The following is a 20,844-nucleotide window of genomic DNA, read 5'->3' on the forward strand; positions in this document are numbered from 1 at the left end:
AGGGCTGTGGCCCCGGGCTGACAATAGCCTATCCGATGCTCCTGTTGTGTTAACACCAGGGGTTGTAAACATCCGAGTTGATTACACCACCAACTCTCCACCTCATCTGCCCTCACTCCCATGACTGTCCTGGAATCTAGACATTGTCCTTACAATAACAGCAGCCTGAAACATCTTATCTTCAGGCACCCTGCTCTCTGATCACTTCCCGCCTCTTCTAGTTTATTCCTTTGGTGTCCAGACTCCAAAAATTCCTCAATTCCACTGGGACCCACAATCTACTGACCAACTGAACTGTCCATCACCCCCTTCCTGATGTCACTTCCTTCTCGCCAGCTTTAATTCCATGGAATTTAAACCACTGGAACCATACATTGCCCACACCCTCAGTTCCCTGCCTGCCCTTGGCACTACCCCGGCCCTGGTTAAACCTATCTGCCTACTTTGTGCTTTGTGCATCCGTGTGGGCAAGCATGGCTGGGGAAAGCACATGTCCTGCTCACTGGTTTCCCTTTAATTCATGACTATGAGCCACAAAGGGGCCTTTCACGTTGCCAGGGGCCATACAACCTTCTCTCCATCTGTTCACCCTCCCACTGTCCTTGACAATTGTTCCACGCTTTCCTTCTCCTCAAACCGCTTCCCAATGCACTGAGAAAACAGACATCTACACACGTTCCCATCACATCCACCTACCTGTACCTGTGCTCACATGCCCAGGCTTTTCTCCTATTAATATGGACCTACCAGCCACTCTCTGAGGCTCCCCTCCACCTGGGCACTAGATTGCACCTGCCCTGCTCACTCAAGAAACCCGATCCAGGCATATCACCTCTTCCTTCCACAGCATCAATATTCCCCTTTCTACTTGATGATTTCCAGCAACATACAAATACGCTGTCACCACCCCTACCTTACTGTTCCTCCAGCTACCACCCTATTCCTCTGTTCTTTGCCACAGCAAAACTCCTCAGAAGAGTGCTCTGCACCTTGTTTCTCCAGTTTCTCTCTTCCCACGTGCTCTTGCAACTTTCCCCCGCCACTCCACGGAGACTGCTCTGCACCGTTCCCACAGATCTCCAAACTAATGCAGGTACGCCTCATTTTCTTGTGTTTGGCTTTATTATTTTGTGGATGCTGTATTTTTTTTTTGGTACAAACTGAAGATTCGTGGCAACCTGTGCCAAGCAAGCCTACCGGCACCATTTTTCCAACTGCATTTGCTCACTTTGTGTCTCTGGGTTATGTATTGGTAATTCTTGCAATATTTCAAGCTTTTTCATTATTGTATTTGCTCTGGTGATCTCTGAGCAGTGATTATGTCTTGCTGAAAACTCAGATGATGGTTGGCATTTTTTTTTTTTAGTAATAAAGTATTTTTTAATTAAGGTATGTATCTTTTTTGGACATAATGCTATATAGCACATTTAATAGACTACAGTATAGTGTGAACATAACTTTTATATATACTGGGAAACCAAAAAATTGCTTTGATTCACTTTGGTTGTGATAATCTCCTTCCTGTGGTAATCTGGAACCAATCCCCAGTGTCTCCAAGGTATACCTGTTGTCCAGCAAGCTCTTTTTTTTTTTAAGTTTGTTTACTTATTTTGAGAGAGACAGAGACAGCAAAAGCCGGGGAGGGGCAGACAGAGAAGGAGAGAAAGAGAAACCCAAGCAGGCTCTGCACTGTGAGCACATAGCCCGATACAGGGCTCAAACCCACGAAGCCGTGAAATCATGACCTGAACCGAAACCAAGAGTCAGACGGACGCTTAACCAACTGAGCCATCCTGGCGCCCCCAGGGATGCATTTGGCACAACCCACCACTTCCTGACTCATTCTTCTCTTGGCTTCTAGGACATCACCTTGCCTGTTTTCCCTCCTCCTTCGCTAGCATCTTCTTACTCTCTTTGGCTAGCTTCCCTGGTCTACTGATCTCTTCACACTGGAGACTCTTTGGGCTTAGTCTTGGATATCCTTCTCCACCTCCCCTTACCCACTCAGTGACCTCATCCGACCTCATGGCTTCCGACACTGTCAACATGCCGAGGACTTCTACGTTTCCATCTCTAGCCTGAACCTCTCCCCTGAACTCAGTCTTGTATGTCTAACTGCCTAGTCAACATTACCACTGGGATGTCTGACAGGCACCCCAAACTCGGTATGCTCCCATGTGAATTGCTGCTCTTCTCTGCCTAATCCTACATCACCCACAGTTAGTGGCAACCCTAGTCTTCCAGTCCCCATACCAACCCCTCCCCCCACCCTTTTTCTCATTAACACTTCCAGCCTCTCAGCGAATATCTTTGGTACTGCCCTTCAAAATATCCCTATAATCTGACCATTCTCACCACTGTCCTGCCCATCACCTCCACCCTAGCCACCGTATCTCCCTCCTGGATTGTTGCAACAGCCTCACTAACCTGTCTGCTTGCTTCTACCCTTGCCCTGCCAGTCTTTTCAAAGAACAGCAGCCAGAGTGATTCTTTTCAAATATAAAGTCACTCTTCAACTTCACCCCCCCCCCCAACAAAGGCTTTCCATTTCACCCAGGTAAAAACAAATCCTTATGCTAGCTTCTGGGGTCCCCCAGGATCTCTGACCTCACTTCCTACCCATGCCACCCCAGTCTCCAGACCTGTTCTTACCTGGGAGGGGCTAGGATGTGTCTTCTGCAGGTGACCTCATGCCTAGTATCCTCCCCACCCCCTCACGGCCCCCCCCCCAACCCCCGAGTGAGGATTTTTGTCTCTTTTGAAACCTGCAGAATCTGAATGGCCTAGAACAGTGTCTGCTGGGAAGTAGCTATTGTGTGAATGAGCTCTGCCTCTAGGGCTGAGCATTTTTCACCTGCAGGCCAACCTTGGGGGCTAGGGGTGGTGGCGCTGTCATGCCAGCTCAGCTGTAGATTCTTCAGGGGCACCTCTGAGGCCACACGGGTGGGATGAGCCTGCCTGTCTCCACCATGGCAGGCTGCCCTCCTGAATCAGTAATTGCACCCTTTGATGGAAAACATTGTGGAAAAAAAAGGCTCTATACAAGAGACAAGAGTACAAGTTTTCATGCCAAACAGCATCACCAAAAACTGTTTTGCACTAATGTGTCCTATTCCACATGCCAGATCTCAAAAGCATTGTGCAAAATGTCTTAGTTGATTTTTATAACATCTCTGCCAGACAGAAGAGAAATCAGTCCCCTGATGAAAGAAAGAAAACTGAGTTTTTGTGGTTAAATTGGGCACAAAGACAGAGCGGGGGAGCCTCAGGTTGCCAGGAGTGGAGTTGGGGACTCAAATCTGTCATCAAGCCAAAGTGTCAACTCAGGTGCACGCGACTTTGTCAGAGATGTGCTGGTGGGGGGGCTAGAGCCAGAGTGCCTGGTTTTCAATTCCTGACCTACTGACTCCCAGGTAGGTGACTTGAGCTTTCTATGTCTCAGTTTCCTCAGCTCTAAAATGGGGATGAATAGTATTCTTTTCATTAGGACCATTGTCACTAGATACTGATGAACTGATTAACAATAAATGTTATTAGTAATAACAAATGTCATAGTAGAGCCACTGGTCACAGCTTCTGATTGCCTGCCTCCTACATGTGACTACTGTGTGCCCCAATGGCCCCAGCTCCTTGTCCACTCAGACCCACACAAGCCTGGGACTGGACACATGGAGCCTCAGAAAGTGCTTTCCAAATCAGTCCTGGCCCCACTGAGGTTTGGGCCCCTAAAGCCCCACTGCAGTCCTGTGCAGACCCTGCTGGGTAGGTCAGACTCTATAAATAAGGGTGCTTCTCATGGGCTGGCCTTTGTGGGCCGACAGTGTCCCCTTCTCTGGATACACTCCCCCTCTCTAACCACCTGTAGATGCAGGGCCAACACTGGCCCAATTTGAGATGCCACAGGGAGCCTGCTGAAGCATATGCTGGGGACCACAAATGTCCCCACAAATGAGTGCCAGGATAGCTTAGTTTGGTTCCTAAAGCCAGACTCCCAGGTTCATATCCTGGACTGCAACTCTCGAGCTCTGACATGCAGGCAAATTACTCCAGCACTTGGTGCCTTTGGGTTTTTTCTGCGAAGAGGGGCTAACGACAGTTCCTCCTCCTAGACTGCTGTAAGGATTAATGACTTCGCTTAGATGGCACCATGGCACATAGTAAGCACTCAGTACGTATCAGCTATTAATGCTCTTATTAGGCAAGATGAATCATGGCTTTAGAAGCAAGCTCTGCCCCACATCGTGGGCCCTGTAATGCTCTGCTTCGAAGCCCCGTGCCTCCGCACCACATGCTGGCTTCCATAGCCTGCCCACACATCATGGGACGGCTTCCCTGTCATGAGGCCTCAGCTATTTCCTGAGTAAGCAACTTACAGACAAAGTAAGAGGGCCAGGCCTGTCAGGGTCACCACTGTGTTCCCAGAGTCCATCCCAGAACTCGCCTGGAGCAGGCACTAGGCATGAACGCAGACCTGAGAGCAAGCATTCGCCTGTTGCTTCAACGTGGGGCATTTCCTTAAACTCACGTTTCCTAAGAGTTTCCCAACCTGTTGGTTTTGTGACTTCCAACGCCAGGGCTGTTACATCTGAAAGCTTCCTCCAGTAACCGAAGCCACGGTACTGATGCATGTGACACTTGCTGGGGTGGCTCGGTCCATTCTGGAAGGTTATTGTCCTCTGCAGGGATGGCAGGGGCAGCTGCTTGCCAGGCCACCCACCCTGCAAATGCCCAGGCATTGGAGCTTCTCTGACCGAGCATTAGGAACATGCCCGCTAGGCCATCCCTGTACAGTGGCGAGACTGAGGCCTTGGCCAAGGCCCTCGTGGCTATGCTGTTGTAAGGACCATGCTGCTCTCCTGTGACAAAGGTCACCTCCCACACCCCAGGCACGCTGGCACACATTCTGTTTGCAGACATCACAGGGCCTCTGCTCTTCAAAGGGCCAAGCTTGGTGCAGCCAGTCTAGTCCAACACAAGCCTTTGAAAGTCAAATCACCTAGGCTCTGGGCTTGTGAATATTTCATCTACCCAACTGCCCAGCCAGGGCTGCCCACAGAGGGGCTGGGACTGCCTTCTGGAGGCCAGGGATCATGGGCTGGGTCTGGGTCTGTGCCCTTCACCCCAAGCAAGATCCAAACCCTCTCCTGACTTCAAAGGGAAACAGGCACACCAGTGCACAGGGATGGGTGGGTCCACATGGTTGGATAAGCCTGGCCCTCCTCCTATGTCCGTTTAACCCTGGGTTCCTCCTCTTCTCTAAAACCTCCACTGCCCAGAGCCATTAATCCTCAGCACGTCCAGCTGCTGTGACTGTTCCTTTCTCCTGTCTCTGCTTCCCCTTCTCAAGGGCTGCTTTTGAAATCTAACCAGGAGGTGGCTGGCAGGGGGTAGGCAGGGAGGCTAGGAGGCTGCTGGGAGTCTGGGCATGAATAATCCAAAGTGGACAATCAGCCTCTGAATGATGGAGAGCTGACTCCAGGGGTTTAGGAGCTCTGCTCAGCCCACACCTTCCTTGTTAACTTAAAGTATGCAAGAAACACATCCAAAGTGGATGCACACTGACATGTCCCTCCAATTAGGTGCAGGTGACAACCACTTCTCTGTCCAGCAGAAACTGCCGCTGCCTTGAAGACTATGCCACCAGCACCTGGATGGTCTCCCTGGCGCCCACCCTGCCTCTCCTGGTGGGGAAGGTATGTGCACATCCTTGACTGGCAGCCAGGGGAGGGAGGTGCTCGGTGACAGTGGGGCTGGGAAGTTGAGGTCCCAGGAAACGTGAACGGAACTCTGAGCCATGTAGGGCGCAGTCAGAATATCCACAGGGCAGATCTTTGCATAGATTAGGGCATACTGGTTGCCTCTAAGGTTCCTTTTAGGTGTTTCTGCTGCTGCTCTCTTTCCAAACCCCCATCTTCCTTGCAACCACCCCCTCGATGCTGGGGAACATTCCCATTTTCTGCCTCCTTCAGCTGAGCTCCATCAGGAAGTGCTAGCCATCAACTGTGCACTATTCTGCAGGATGAGGATTCTGTATATGCCCCATGCCCTCCATCATCCAGGGCCCCTGGGAGGACAGCTTCAGACATGGTCACAACACGGCAGGATGCCTGATTCAGCCCACATGTCGCATGCACCCCATTCTCTCCAGGTGGGGACATGGCGCAGGAGACAAGACAACCACCATCTCCATGGAGACTCTGAGTGTCACTGGGTCTACTTGTCCACTCAGCATCTCCAGGTGTCAGGGGTTAGCTTGGGAACTTTCCTGATGCCCTTGTTTGATCTCTGGTTCCTCTGGGTCCAGCTCTCGACCCACTCTCATTTGTCACATCTGAGCTGGCCATGGGCGGCCTCCATGGACCCGTTCAGTTCCCCCCAGGCCCCGTGTGCTGAGCGATAGCACCCCCTCCAGGTGGACCGATGTGCCACTGGCCGGAGAGTACGCAGCCTGGAGCTTCCTGCCAGCGGCTCCTTGGCTGTCAGCCTTCCGTGGCCTGTCAGCCGGTTTCCCTGAGCGAGGGGCGGTCTGAACACACACGAAAGGCACCGTGTGACTCCTGTTTCCAAGCCGTCCTTTCCCTGACTTTGAACCTGCTGTCAAGTGTCAGCGCATTTCTAAGCACTGTTGCATGGAGGCAGACTTTTGAAGTTGGGATCAACGCTAGGACTGGATGGAGCTAAAAAGAGGAGTCTCTGGGAGTGCATTTATCTGTGAGAGCTGAGAAGGGATGGGTGTTTGGTGGGCTTTGTGTTTAAGAGGAAAACATCCCTCCATGGGGGACCTGATCACTCAGGGAGCATGGGGATGCCTGTTCTGTGTGACAGGGAGGCTCCTGGGGGTCCTGTTTCCCTGCAGAGCTAAAGCTCACTGGTCCTAAGGGATCTGGGTCAATGTGTCTGAAACACCTGTGGCACACGGGCTTGGATGTGGGGACCCACACTGGGCATGCAGGTGCAGAGACCTTGGCCTCTGTAACAGCACAAGGTGAAGGCCTTCAGAGAGGGTTTTTGCCTCAGTGATCCCGCACTCTGCCCTCCCCCTCAGTCACAGATGACTGTGGTCTCTCTGGAACTGGGTCTCTAGGGGAAGAAATGGAGACTCCAAAGGGTCCCGGTTACAGCAGGGCGTGTAGCCAGCACCCTGGAATTGGTAGGCCTCAGTCTCCCTGGGCCTCAGTTTCCTTACCTTTAGGACTCAGGGGATGAGGAGGGAGACCTGCCAGGTGCCTGGTGCAATGTCTGGCATGTGGCCAGCACTCAGCTCAGGAATGGCCCTGTCTGGAGGGCTTGAGAGCTTTTGGGAAGACAAGAGAACCCAGAGTAGCTACTCAGAGGAGCCACCTGCCAGCCTGCACTACCCCTCCTGCTACCCATGGAGGGGGCGGAGTCCTTTGGGCCCCATTTCCGTCCCACCCGGATGCGATTTGCAATCCCAACAAGTGTACAAACAGTTGTTGCGCCCGAAGCACCTGTCTGAAGACAAAACGCCCATGCCATCTGGAGAAGAATGGCTCTCCAAGGGCCCAGCTTGTGGGCTGCCTGGGGCAGCTCACACACCAGGCTCCTTCCCACCTTCCCTGGGCAGATCACAAGTGTGGATCTGGACAAGGAAAGGGATGGTGCCAGATGGCTAGAATCCCAGCCAAAGCTGGACGTGGGAAACCGTGGCCAAGTAGCCCCATGTTTTAAAGGGTGACAGTAAGGCTTCTTTGTGTGGCAGCCACACGTGGGGGTGGTCCTAGCTCATCCCCCGCCTCAAGCCCCACAGGCAACAGAAGCTTCGGGATTCATGGGAGAGTCTGCTCAGATGAGAACGAAACTGATTTTCCTTCCCGTGCCCCTGCTGAGTCCAGCCCAAGTTTAACCAACTAGTTATGCATGTTTGCTCGTCCCAGTACCAACCTGGATCCCACCGGGCCGAGGACGGCAGCAGCCTTCCTAAGTAGAGGCCCAAGTCTGTAGCCCCCAGCACCCTACCAAACCCTGTGAAAGCCAGAACAGGAACTCGGGGCTCTGAGCAGATGGTTGTCAGCAGACTTGCCTTCTACCCAGAATCGGAACGTGTCCTCCTTCTTCAGTGGACAACACCTCCCCTGTTCCTGATTTACTGCAAAGAGCATTTAAATCCCAGTCCCCCCTTTGGTCCTGGGACCCCTTACAGTGTCTAGCCTGGGAGCCTCTGGGAGGCATTTGGTGAGGATTTGTCAGATGCCAGAGTTATAAGGGGATCTGAGGGTGGCTTGGCATGGCCAGGGGGAAGGCTAGCTTTTGGGGAGAGACAAGTCCCATCAGGACAGCAGTGAGTAGAAGGGAGCACAAGTGGGGGCCTTCCAGCCTGAGGGAGGGGCTGCAGATCACACAGCATATCTCTTTTCTCTGCCAACCCACCACCACTGTGGAGTCGTGGGCAGCTAACCAGGTGTGGGGGATAGGATGGCCTCTACCACCTGCCTGGGAACTGCTACAACCACTCTGAACCTTTTCTCTTTATTACCAGTAAAACAAACAAACAAATAAATCCATCATGGTCTTTAATCCTTTCCGCGAATGTTTATCAAGCACCTACTATATACCAGGCTGAACATCCACCTTCTGGAAAGCTCCAGGCTCCTCTCTCTCTTGCTCCTGCCTTGTTCTCCAGCTGGAATAAAATGCCTCAGGCAACAACTTCACCTTCTCTCAGACGCAGCCCTTCCTCTCCTTCCCTCTCTTCTGCCTCCTGGGTTTGCAGCTCTCCTGACCCTCCTGCTGTGATCTTTGCTCGGGAGCTTTTGGTCTTTTGGCGTCTGCCCATATTTCAACTGTTTACCATCTTTCCTGCCCAGAGGGAGAACCTGGGAGGGGCTGGGCCCTGGGCCAGGACGAGGCGCGGTCAGCCTTTGGGGCTGGAGGGTTGATGAGTAACAGTCACCACAAGGTAGGGACCAACAGGCCAGCGGGTGTTGCTGACGCAGAAGAGACCCAAGGTGGGTCACTGGCTGTGGTCTGAGGTCTCCAACTAGCCCCTCGGTTGCCACTTGAAGGCCTGCTTCTGGCAGTCAGCAGCAGCTTGGGCATCTCCTGCCCTTTTTTCCTCTCCCGGAAGAAGACACCTCTCTCTGTCTCTCCAGGTCCTGCCTGTCACCAGGGCCTAACTCTCCAGCTACGTCCTGCCAGGAGCCACCCTGGTGCTGGGGCTTGTGAGTAATCCCACGCCCGAGTGTGGGCCACATGCTGCTGACGCACTCAGTCACTATGCACGTGTGAGCAGAGCCCTCACGCGCCCCTCCACTCCCCAGCATGGCTCATGAGCTGGGCCTGCATAGTGGTGGTGATAAAGGGTTTTGAGGAGCATCATCACAGAGCCTGAAAACAGGCGGCTAGAGAGCAGGGAAGCCAGAGGCACAGGCCAAGGGATTTGTGCTCCAAGTGTACAGCCTTGGGGAGAGTCCTTTTATCAGAAACACACGGGGTGAGCCTTCTCCACACCTCAGAGCACTAAGGGTCCCTGAGTGTTAAGAGAGCTTACACCTGCCACCCGGGCCACCCCCACACTGAGACTCCAGCGCGGATGGCAGGCCCAGGGGGCAGCAGGCTGGGATGCACCCCTGCATTGGCCTCAGCTTGCTATCTGGGCCCTTGCCTGGAGCCTGGGAAGAGGCCTCGACATCCAAGGAGCCATCTTTGAGATCCAGGCTCTGGGCGGCTCAGCCATTCACACACATCTCTAGGCTTCTCCACACTCCAGTGCTATGGAGCAAGCTTAGAAATTGGTAATGTGACCTTGAGTGCTTAATTGCATGTTGAAGTCCTTTGAAGTCCTCGCAAATGCTTTGCAGAAACAGTGACATTTATGAGGACGATAGGGTGCTATCCTGGTAAGAAGCTGACATTAAAATTGTTCTCGTTTTATATCTTTGTAATGAAATTCTTTGTTTCCTCTGCAGCCATTTCTGAGTATTTACTAACATTCAGAGAACTCTCTGTACCATGCAAAATTTCAGGTTTCTCTGTAGTGCCTAATGTCAGGCTGGGCTGTGTGACAGGAGGCCAGAGCCTGATATGCAGACCTGCTGGGAATTGTTACTCTGGGACATGAGGAACATGTATCCAGCCATCTTGCCCCTGCATCTTCCTCCAAGAGGAGGGTTTTTTTTTTTTTTTTTTTTTTTTTTTAAAGCACCAAAGTATCATGTTTTAATGAGTTTTCTTTGCAATTTGTATATAATAGATTTTCAATAACAACCGGTAATTAGTTCATTTTCTACTATTCAATTGCTCTGCACTGAGGCCATTGACAGCTTCCAGCTGAGATCTTTAAAAATGGAAAGTGCTTGAAGACTCAGCTCCAGACAATGCGGGAAACTGCAGGCCGACAATGCAACTGGTAGGAGCAAACCTGAGCAAGAGGCGTCTGGGTTCCAAACTCCCAAGAGGCAGAAACTGGCCAGCAAACAGCAGTTCTGATTCAGAGCCGACTCTTCCATGGCATGATGAGGGCGAGATGGCCCCACCCCAGAGCCCTGATAGATGTACGGGGGTCCCCATTCCACCAGCCCCGCTCCCCAGAGAGGAGGCGCTCACTGAGCATCGCCCCCAGCCCAGCAGCTGCCGATGGCTTTTTGGGCACAGCTGGGGCAGAGGGAGGGCTGCTCATGTGCCCCCTGAGAAGAGGCACCTGGGAGGACAGAGCTCAGGCACTGGGGCAGCTCCTTACACAGCAGCCCTGCTTGCTTTTCTGTCCTGACCATCATTAGTGGAAACTAGAAGGCTCTAGTGGCCACAGGGGTTTTCCAGGGCTGAGTGCATGGCTCTAGCTGATACTCAGGACCCTCCCTGGGGACTTGCTGGGCCAGCACACCTGCAGGTGCCTCACAGGCCGGGCGCCGGCTCGAGAGTCTTGCACAGATTCAGGCCAGATGGCCTCTCTCCTGTCCCGGCTCCTGCTTTATTTGCCGTGTGCCAGCCTGCAAGCTCCCTGCGGGCAAGGCCCACTCGCAGCTATGTCGCCTGCCAGAGAGCAGGCTCTGTGCACGTTTCCCGACCTGATGCTTTCCTCCTCCTTCCCCTTCTGGTCTCTGCTTCTGAACCTGTCTTCATGTGTGGTCTTCCTGCCCTGGCCTGGTGCCCCTGAAATGTTCCAGTCAGCTGGCCTGCTCCTTATACGGACACTGCCCTCCAACTGTGCCTGAGCGGATAGAGTAGGCCTGCACCCCCAGCCCAGGTGCTGTCCCTCCTTTCCTGGAGCCCAGCCCACACCAGCTTCAGGGCACACTTGCCCTGTCTTCCCACAGTGATCCAGTCATAGTATTGCTTCCTTTGATATTTCTGGCATTGACCTGAGTCAGGGAGCTTGGGTGTCTGTGCTCAGGGGTTTTGCTCAAGAGGCCTGCCCTCCTATTCTGCCAGGGCCCAGCTTCGGGGAGGCGGGGGCGGTTCCTCGAGAGGCCAGGGTCTCCAGTTTTCAGGAGGGCATGCTGTGTGGCTGTCACCTTTGCCATTGTGATGTGGCCTCAGGAGGGAGGGAGGTGGCCCCGGGGGCCCAGCCGGGGCTGAGCTGGCGGGTCCTTCAGGTTCCCAGGAGCTACACTCAGAGGAAGTACAACCCCATGTTGTATGCTGATGAATTAAGTCCCAAGGTACATGGATTCGGACAGAGATGAGAGCCACTCTCCTGGTGGGAATGGCAGGAGCCAGAGGGCCTGTGCCTGGTCCTCTCACAGCCAGGGTGTGAGGGGGGTGGGGGTGCGGGTGTGGGCTGCAGGCTCCTGCCATGGCAGCCCTGAGCTGGAGCCCTTATCTCTACACACAGTTGTCAGAGGTAGAGGTAATTAAGCAGCGGGCAGGTAGCCTAACAGCCTAACAGAACACTTATCCTGAGGAGGGCTGAATGGCCAATTAGTGGCCCCAGGAGCAGGATGGGAGCTTTATGGGACAAGCAGCTTTCGTCTTCATTAAGGAAGCATTAGGCCCATGTGGGCATCAGGGCTCACCTCCCACCCCGGTCACTCATGCAGGTGATCAGAGATGTCTGGGGCTGCTAGGGAAGCCACAGGGGTGCCCTTGCTGGCTGGGTCCAACCTGGCTGGTGCTTCCCCAGTGGGGGTCCTGGCTGTGGGGCTCCAACAAGGTGCTTCCTCTGCTCCCCTGGAGATGTGCAAAAACCCTCTGGGACCTTTAGTGACAGTTACATTGTGTTTGGACCTCTGGCAAGCAGAGAGGTCCGCTTCATCCCCTCACTAAACAAACATGGGCCAAGGGTTTCCTGGGTGCCAGACCCCATGATAGGCACGGGGAGCAAAACAGCCTCTGGCATCCTGGAGCCTATACACTAATTTGGGGCAGGATGATAATGACAACGGCACAGGGTGATGGGGCTGGGAGCAGTGGGGGCTGTGGGGAAAACACGCAAAAATCTTCACGTCCGTCCCTGACCTACTTGGTTCATGATTACTCAGCACTTAGCATTTACTAGTACTGAGTACACACCTGTGGTGGTCATGAAGCCATTTTGCAGACGAGCAACGTGAAGCTCAGGTTTAGTTCTGGTAAAGGATTGTTCAAGGTCATGTAGCTAGTAAGCGGCGGAAGGAGGATTTGAACCAGCCTTGACACTGAACCATCAGGCCACAGCCTTGTTACTGTGGAGAGGTGAACTCAGGGATGTGAGCACACACAGGAAGATGTGTGGGGCTCTGTGGAAGGAAGAGAAACCGAGGAAGACTTCCTAGAGGAGGAGAGCAGTGAGCTGAGACGTGAAATTTAGGGAAACACGCTGTGGGGACAGTGAGACTCTCGTTACTGGAGAATGCCAATGAGTCGTAAAGTGTGTTGAAATGCACAAGGAGTTTCTGGAACTAGATATTTGCATTCAATCATGGTTCTGCTGTGTGACTATGGGTTAGCCACATAAGTTCGCTGAGTTTTTGTCTCTTCATCTGTAAAACTGGGTCATAATACACAGTGCTGACACATGATTAATGTGAGGTGTCATTTTATAGGACTCGATGTTAAGAATACACTATTAACTCCAGTGTTGTTAACAAGCAAAATCATTCAGATGGCACACTGGCTTTGGCTTCAGGGGCACATAGCAAGCTCACATGGAGGCCGTCTCTCTATGCCTGAGGGGAGGAGAAAGCACCCTCACCTCTGTCCTTGGGAGGGACACCTCTCAGCCCCTCTTGTCTCCAGATTTTCAATTCCTCCTTTGGCCGAGCCAGGTTAGCTATTTTATACCCTTGAGTGCAGGAGGGACCAAGGGCAGCGAATCCGATTTTTTGGACACGTGATTTGCAAGTCCTCTGTGAGGCAACCAGTTTCTCCCTTTGGGGTTAAGGGTGTCATGTCAACAGTGGTCTTGGCCTCCACCGGCACTGAGGCCCGTGCACAGGTATCTCTTGCTCTCCAAAGCCAACAATGAAAGAGATAAAGTTTTTCTCTCTGAAATGTTGGTACTCACTATTGGAAACTCAGGGACCAAACGGAGGAGGGTAAAGCGGCATTCTCACCCTGTGAAGCGAGCCTGAACTCCCCTTACACAGATAAGGAGCCAGATGGATTTGGGTGTTTAGCTTTAGCACCGTGCCCAGCACGGGCTGGCTTGAGGGCTGCCTGACGTAGCGTGTCTGACACGGTGTCTGGCCTGTGCCGGGCATCCCTTTTTCCAGAGGATGAGGGCATGGAAGGTAAAGCTGCACCTTCCTTCCATTTTGTAGCAGTGACAGCAGAAACACAGCGGTAAATTCGCCAGGTGACCATCTCCTCTGTTTCACAGAGTTGCCCTGGATACAGAGGTAGTGTGGTAATCTGATGAAACCACTGTGTTCCGTCTTGCTTGCCTGGAGTGCAGGGAGGGTGTTCTGCTCCCACACAGGCCTCTCCCTGCAGTTCTCCTCTGTGACACAGTGCATCTGTGACCCCAGAACATTAGCATGTGAAGCCCTGCATCCTGCCCGGCTCGCGGCTCAAACCCTTCCTTCCCAGCCGACACGTCGCCCTCACAGGATCAATGAAAAGGACAAGTATCTTTCCAAAAAGCAGAAGAAGCTTGTAAAGAATTGAAAGCGAGAGAAAAATCCCCATTTAAACAATATGTTTTCCCCATGATCCCAATCTAAACGTTCAGAAAAGTGCAGAAACATGCATTATTGGAAAGCTTTTTAAACGAGCAACTTTGAGATTAATTTATTGTGATGCATGGACATCTTGCTCACCAAGGACCCTGGGGCCTGGGCCTTTGCCTCAAGGAGAGGAGCGGTGGCTCTGTGGCTGGTGTGGCTGGGGAGAGGGAGGGGGTGGTGGTGCTGGGGAGGGTGGAGGGCACGTGGCGAGAGAACACTGTGCCCTTAGTTCCGAGATCAGGTCATGATATCAAAGCCAAAAGCCACTCGAAGAGAATGTTCAGGTGATAGATGGAGAAAGAGAGGGAGGCCACCCTTATATTTCACGCCCACCAGTGTACAGAGACGGATGAGTAGGAGATTTAGCTTCATCTGACAGTCAGGCACAGGACTGACTCCCATGGCTGAGGTACCTGGCCTCTGCCCTCCTCCCTGGGAGGGGTCACCTGTTCCACAGGAAGAGGGTGCAGCCCCAGCATGAACCAGCTCAGCGGAGCACAGCAGCCGCCAGCCTTGGGGTTCCTGGCAATGCCCCCAGCCAGCTGCAGACAATGGCACACAACGGCCCAGCCTGAGCTAAGCCAGCTACATGAGAAGACGCAATTTAGGAGACCCCGCCCCCCTCTACCAACCCACTGCCCAACACAACACCAAAAACTTAATACAACCCCCTTCTCAGGCAGAGGTCCTCCAGACCCATCCTTTAACAGAGTGACCAAGTCTTGCCAGGAGGTACCCCACAGACCCTATCCTGCCTGGTGCCCAAGGACCCTGGCAAAAAAAGAAAAATATGATGTCAAAGTCTCAACCCATGCCAGCCCATTGGCTCCAGTTTTTAAATTAAATCCAAAATGTTGTTGCTGAAGTGTTTGAGATATTACTTTCTTAGTTTTAGTGAGGTTTCTTTAATGTCCATTGATTTCTGGGTAATAAGTTGTACCTATATGTCTCATTTCAATTATCTATTTAACATTCACTGAACCATAAATTCATTCCCACAGCTATGGGAATTTCATATAGAGTCCCTATGACTTTGAAAAACCATTGATGCCTCATGCTCCGAGTGGCCGCGTGTCAGGCCTTTATGGCTGGGTTAACTCATTTTGTGGCTTCCTTAATGGCTGTGAGTTTACATTTTATTGCATATCTATTTTTGGGGCTGGGCTGTGATGAATGGTTTGGCTGCCTGGTTCAAAACAAGTCCAAGGCAACAGCAGATTCTAATTTGCTTTAAAAATGATGATTATAAAGCTTTTCAAATAATAATCCAGGAACGAAGGAAACACATCCCACATTGCTCTGCATGAGACGTATGGCTGGAGGTGAAATAATGACATCCCTCCTTTTCCACAGGTAGCTCATGTTTATAATGACCTTCATTAGGGAGGCCAGGGAGGCCTTTTTCATCATGGGCAATCAGCATGCTTGCATTTCCTCAAGAGTAAAGCCAGTTTTCTCCTTGGCCCCGACTGATTCTCAGAAACAGAACTCACAGAGCAGAGGCTTCTGCGGTACCAGGTACCAGGATGGTTCTAAGTGGTGCCATTCTCTGGTTACTGATGTCATCGTGGGACATCTCAGTAGTGATGCCTGGTGCATCCTCCAAGTCCTTGAAGTCAAGTCTGGGTACCTGGCTGTATGCATTGACCTCTTCCTTCCTCCCATCTTTTGCAGAGGGGCCGAGCACAGAAAGCATTGCTGGGAATGCCTCAGAGCTGTGCCCAGGACACTGGTTGCTCCTTTCCTGACATGCAGGGATGCTCTCCCTGTCATCTGCCTTGACATCTGCTCTTTTCTTGTTCATGTTCTATGAGATTAGAATCACCAGGGGGTCCCTATGTGGGGAAGGTGGAGAGAATATTGTAGGAGGGGACACTGAGGACAGGAGGGAGGGTCTTGTCCAGTGACGTGTAGGTCAGTGCTTAATAGTTGGCTCTCCAGAGGAAGAAAGTGCCCCCCCTTTTGTAGCATTTGTGTGGTATGAATTTCTGTGGTGTAGATACTCCCACCATGGCTGATTTAAAGCTATCAAGTGTGTTTCCCTGCAAAATTGCTGAAAATCTAGTCATTGGCTCTCATGAGCTAGGTCTAGGGAGTTGCTGATATTGCCACACATTCTAAAATGTAGGGATTTATTTATTAAAAAAGTATTTTTTAATGTTTATTTATTTTTGAGAGAGAGACAGACAGAACACGAGCAGGGGAGGAGCAGAGAGAGAGGGAGACACAGAATCCGAAATAGGCTCTATCCGGGCTCTGAGCTGTGAGCACAGAGTCCAACATGGGGCTCGAACTCACAATCCGTGAGATCATGACCTGAGCTGAAGCTGGACGCTCAACCGACTGAGCCACCCAGGTGCCCCTAAAATGTAGAGATTTATTTCAAGGTATAAATTTCTCTACAAGGCAAACACCTCCCACAGCAGGTTAAGCCTACCAGTCATTCACACCTTATTATGAACTACTGTACGTCGATAGGAGTTTCAGTAGTGGGCAGGGAGAAGGACGATGGGTACCTATCACAGTACATCAGGCAGAGCCCTGTAATTGGGGGTTGGACTTTGAGTCTCAGCAACAGGGATGTTGGGAACCGGAAAGGCACACTTGCCGCCCTCTCTGCCCCCGTGTCAAGCTCATGGACTTCCCCCAGGGAAGAGTCCTACTCGTTTCTCTCCTCACGTCATATGAGTACCTCCTCTATCTGCCACAAGAGCCCTTCCTGCCAGTGAATCATGACTGCTTCTCAGGCCTTGTGAATGTTTGCATTAACAGCACGAAATGTCAACACGAAGCAGGAATACTTTTCTGAGAAGCCGAACTCCAGGTAGAGGTTGAGGCTGGGGAGAGCATGCGAGGATCTGTGCTTGAGAGTACTCAATGCACCTTGGCTGTGGGGGGGGGGGTGCATCTCACAACTATTCCCCAAACTCTAGGGCATGCTGGTAGGAGCAGTGAGCTTGTAGGTCATGTCCAAGGGTGTCTCACACAGGATGCACATATCACCTGCTTTAAGCAGGGGCTGAATGTTTAAGAAACATAAAGGGGTTTCATCTCTTTGAGGCCAAGAGTGTTTCCTCTTGTCTCCAGTTTGGGGTCAGCACTGCCCTCCCCTCTCCTCCCTGCTGAATTCTGTGAGCTCTCTACCGGAGCTCATTCCTCCTGCCCGGCCAAGCCTCCAGAACGCTCCTGCAGAATCTGCCTCCTGGAGTCATAGACTCCCTCGGGTATTTGGCAGTGCCCTCCCAGCCACACTTAAATCACAGTCCTGGGTTCCTCCAGTGACACCAAGAAGGGCCTTTACCCAAAAGTAACAAAGCACGCATTCCCTCTTCCCACCCACGCTCCTTTACCCTTTTCTTAAAGCTCAGGCTTGTTGCAAAACAAATTCAACTGATTTCACATATGAAAGAAACCAATGATGGAGACAACCGACGACAGACTCCAGAGCCCCGCAAGCGGGAGGCGCAAGCAAGCCTGTGGAAACAAGCCCATTCGCGCACACACCCCTCATTGGGGCTGACTTACGGAAAGCTGTGTAGAGCTCGTGGAGGGTCAGGGAGCCATCGTTGTTGTAGTCATCAAATCGGAGGAGGTCGCCCGGTGAGCATCCCAGGAAGCCCTCCTCCAGGTCCTGCTCCTTCAGCACGTGCTGTGGGTGAGGAAAGGGATGAGGCCAGAGCAGGGAATGAGTTCAGGGCTGTGGGCTTGGCTGGAGCCAAGAGGGGCTGTGGTCACCGCCCAAGGGAGGGGTGAAGACTCCAGTGACAGCTCAGTGGGCTATGGGGAGCACCCAAAGCTCTTTGGTTTTGTCTTGCCTCACCCTCTCATTCTATAGATGAGAAAACTGAGGCTCAGGGAGGGCAGGGACTTTCCCAGGGTCACACAATGGTCGGGTCAGAGTCGGGATGAGGGTTCAGGTGGACAGATCCCAGACGGTCTCAGTTGGGAATGATCTTTGCGGGTCCTGGTCTACCCCTTCATGCTACAGATGGGGAAACAGGGAGGAGAAGGGGCCTGATCAGATTAACTCAGCAAAGAAATAGTGGCTGAGCGCAGCCGAGGTCTCTCAGGCTCCTAGTTTCGTAGAGCTGGAAGGTCACTTCTCCATCAGTGCATGCCTGCCTGACCCCCACACTCCAAAAGCCCTCACGGATCTCAGGGCAGCACCTGCTAGTCACAGCACCCGTCCCCCCAGAAAGGGGCAGCTGCCATTCTACTGACTTGGCCTGAGCTCCATGGCTCTGCCTGCCTCGTTCTGCCAGGGGCATAAACGTCTGCCTTTGGGATTCTGGCATGGTGCTACGGATGGGCCTTTATGAACTTTTCTCTGGCCATGGCCTCGCCAGCATGACCAGCCAGGTGCCAAAAGGTGACTAAGGGTGGAAATTCCAGGCACCCTCACTCAGCTGGAGCCAGAGGCTGGGTTTTCCGGGACTAAAGTCTTGCAAGGAAAATGCTGAGAACGAAATCTCAGAAGAAAGGAAATGATTTCATTTTATTTTGTGGGGAGAGGGGGACAGAGACATTTTCTCTTTATTTAACAGTTTTAGCTTGGCCTGCTACGTTAAAGGCAATTTAATGTGATAACGTTAAAAAAAAATGACCCTTCACCTAGCAAGTAAGTGTTCAATAAAAGGGAGATCAACCAGAACGCCGGAAATCAATCTTCCAAAGATGGAAATTTCCCCTTGTCTATTTCTACATTGGAAATTGATTAACTTTTCATAGGACTGACAAGTTTTTCCCTGACACCTTTGATTCAGTGTCAAGGAAAGGCCCACTTTAGCTGGGCTCTGTTTGGCAGTTTTATGAAATGGACTTTAAATACATTAAGTTTTAAAGAGAAAATCATAATCCGATTACCATACTTGTTAACGGCTTCAGGTGCCTCGGGGCATGTGCCTGCCAGGTTAGAGCAACATGCCTAGGAAGGTTCTGTTTACTTCTCAGCCACCTGGGAGCCACATGGGGCTGGGGATGCGAGAGCTCACAGGCGCTTCTGTCTAAGACAAGCCAAATCCACCTGTTCTCAATGCTCCCTGAATGGCCAGTAGTGCAGGGAACTGCCAGATGGTTGTTCTTGCAAGGTAACTGTAACTGACAGGACCTGGGCTTTTCCCAGAGTGGCTCGGGTCATCTGTGGGTGGCTGGCCCTGCTCCTTGGGGTCTTAGCCATAGCTGGGAGCCAAGTACTCCCGGAGATGGTCACATGATGGTTGGCAGGGCTGGGATGGTGTGAGCCCTGGAGGCCGTGGGCCACAAGCCTCCTGGGAGGCAGGCTACGTACGGATGGACTGGCACGTGTTGCCCAGGAGAGTGAGCATAGCAGGGTTTTGCATGTGCCTTACAATCTGTGCTTCCCAACGTACTCTCTGCAAGCAGCCTCTGGACTGGCTGGAGTAGAGGGCCTTGAGAGGGGGACCCTGCGTGGCAAAGCCTCCAGGTGACTGCTCTGTACTTGGATTTTGTGGGCACCTGCTGGCCTCACAGACCTTAGGAGAACAAAGTGGAGCCTTCTTGTGGGAGCCATTCTCCCCCAGGGAGACCCTCATGCTGTGAGGAGAGCAGGTGCATATGCATCAGCCCACCTGGGTTTTTTTTTTTTTTTTTTGAGAGAGAGGGAGAAAGAGAGAGAGAGAGAGAGAGAGAGAGAGAGAGAGAGAGAGAAGCAGGACTCGTGCTCACCCGACAAGGGACTTGAACTCACGAACCGTGAGATGATGACCCGAGCTGAAGTCAGATGCTTCACTGACTGGGCCACCCAGCCGCCCCAGCCCACCTGGGTTTTGCCTGAGTTCATCATGTTCTTGACAGTGACCACAACTCAGGCAAGTTACTTGATTTCTTGGAACCTTGGTTTCCTCATCTAAAAATATCTGTAGAGTGGGGATAACAGGAGTACCTCCCAGCTTAGAGGATGGCCAAAAGGTTGAAGGGGGAAATGATAATAACAAAGGCAGTGATGATGGCATGGATGTTGAGCACCTATCACCTACTGAGAGGGTACCATGTGCTAGGCACCATGTCGAACACTTCACACGCCTTAGCTCCTTTCATCCACCTGCTGACGCTGTGATGGTCATGGACAAGAAACAGAAGCCCAGAGAGGTGAGGTTTTCTCCTAAGAACCACTAGCTAGTAGATACAGGAGGCAAGGCTTGAACTCAGAAAGCTTGACCAGAATGTCTGAGTTCCTAGCTACTACACTGCACAGAAAGGGACTCTCTTATGTTTCTTATGTCATTAGTAAAGGGCCTTGCTTAGTGCCATGCACACAGTGGATGCACACAGAGTGCCAGGGCAGTCTGCAGCCCAGTCCTTCCTAGTGACCTGGCTGCAGCTTTGATAAGGTCATTGTGCCGTGTGAAGGATGTCTTTAAAGTGGCATCGAAGGTGGGGACTCATCTATATTGTCTGTCCTCCGGGTGGGCACTCTGTGGGCTCTGAGGAACAGCTGCCCCCACCCCACCAGCCTACACGGAGAGGCTGACCTCACCCTCCTTGCATATCTCTGCACCTGCCCGGTGAGGCTCCAGGCCCTTCGAGGGAGACCAGCAGAGCGGGAGTAGGAACGCAGGCCCTTCTGGCCTATCTGACCTGCCTGTCTGCCACCAGCATCCTAGAGGCCCTCTCGGCAGCTGGCAGGGGCTGGTGCTCTGGGACCTCGGAGCTGGAGAAAGGGACATGTGTGCTGTGCTTGCGGAGGGAGGCAGGACTTCCTGCAAAGCAAAGCAGGTCGGGC

The 20,844-nt window shown here is 52.3% G+C and overlaps 1 protein-coding gene and 1 long non-coding RNA gene across 4 annotated transcripts in view; one reads left to right on the forward strand and one right to left on the reverse strand.

Annotated features, from left to right (window-relative positions):
* The window catches only part of FSTL4 (follistatin like 4), a 591,179-nt gene that overhangs the window by 108,734 nt on the left and 461,601 nt on the right, over positions 1-20,844 (reverse strand). For all 3 annotated transcript variants that reach the window (XM_045488893.1, XM_045488882.1, XM_045488902.1), the window contains one exon: positions 17,628-17,751. In XM_045488893.1, coding sequence (XP_045344849.1) covers positions 17,628-17,751 — 124 coding nt within the window. The remainder of the gene's footprint in view (positions 1-17,627; positions 17,752-20,844) is intronic.
* On the forward strand, positions 10,684-12,956 carry LOC123603740. The gene is made up of 2 exons (XR_006714980.1): positions 10,684-11,618; positions 12,606-12,956. It is a non-coding gene; the product is annotated as an uncharacterized LOC123603740 (long non-coding RNA).

Source organism: Leopardus geoffroyi, chromosome A1 (assembly GCF_018350155.1).
Source record: "Leopardus geoffroyi isolate Oge1 chromosome A1, O.geoffroyi_Oge1_pat1.0, whole genome shotgun sequence".
Classification (NCBI taxonomy): domain Eukaryota; kingdom Metazoa; phylum Chordata; class Mammalia; order Carnivora; family Felidae; genus Leopardus; species Leopardus geoffroyi.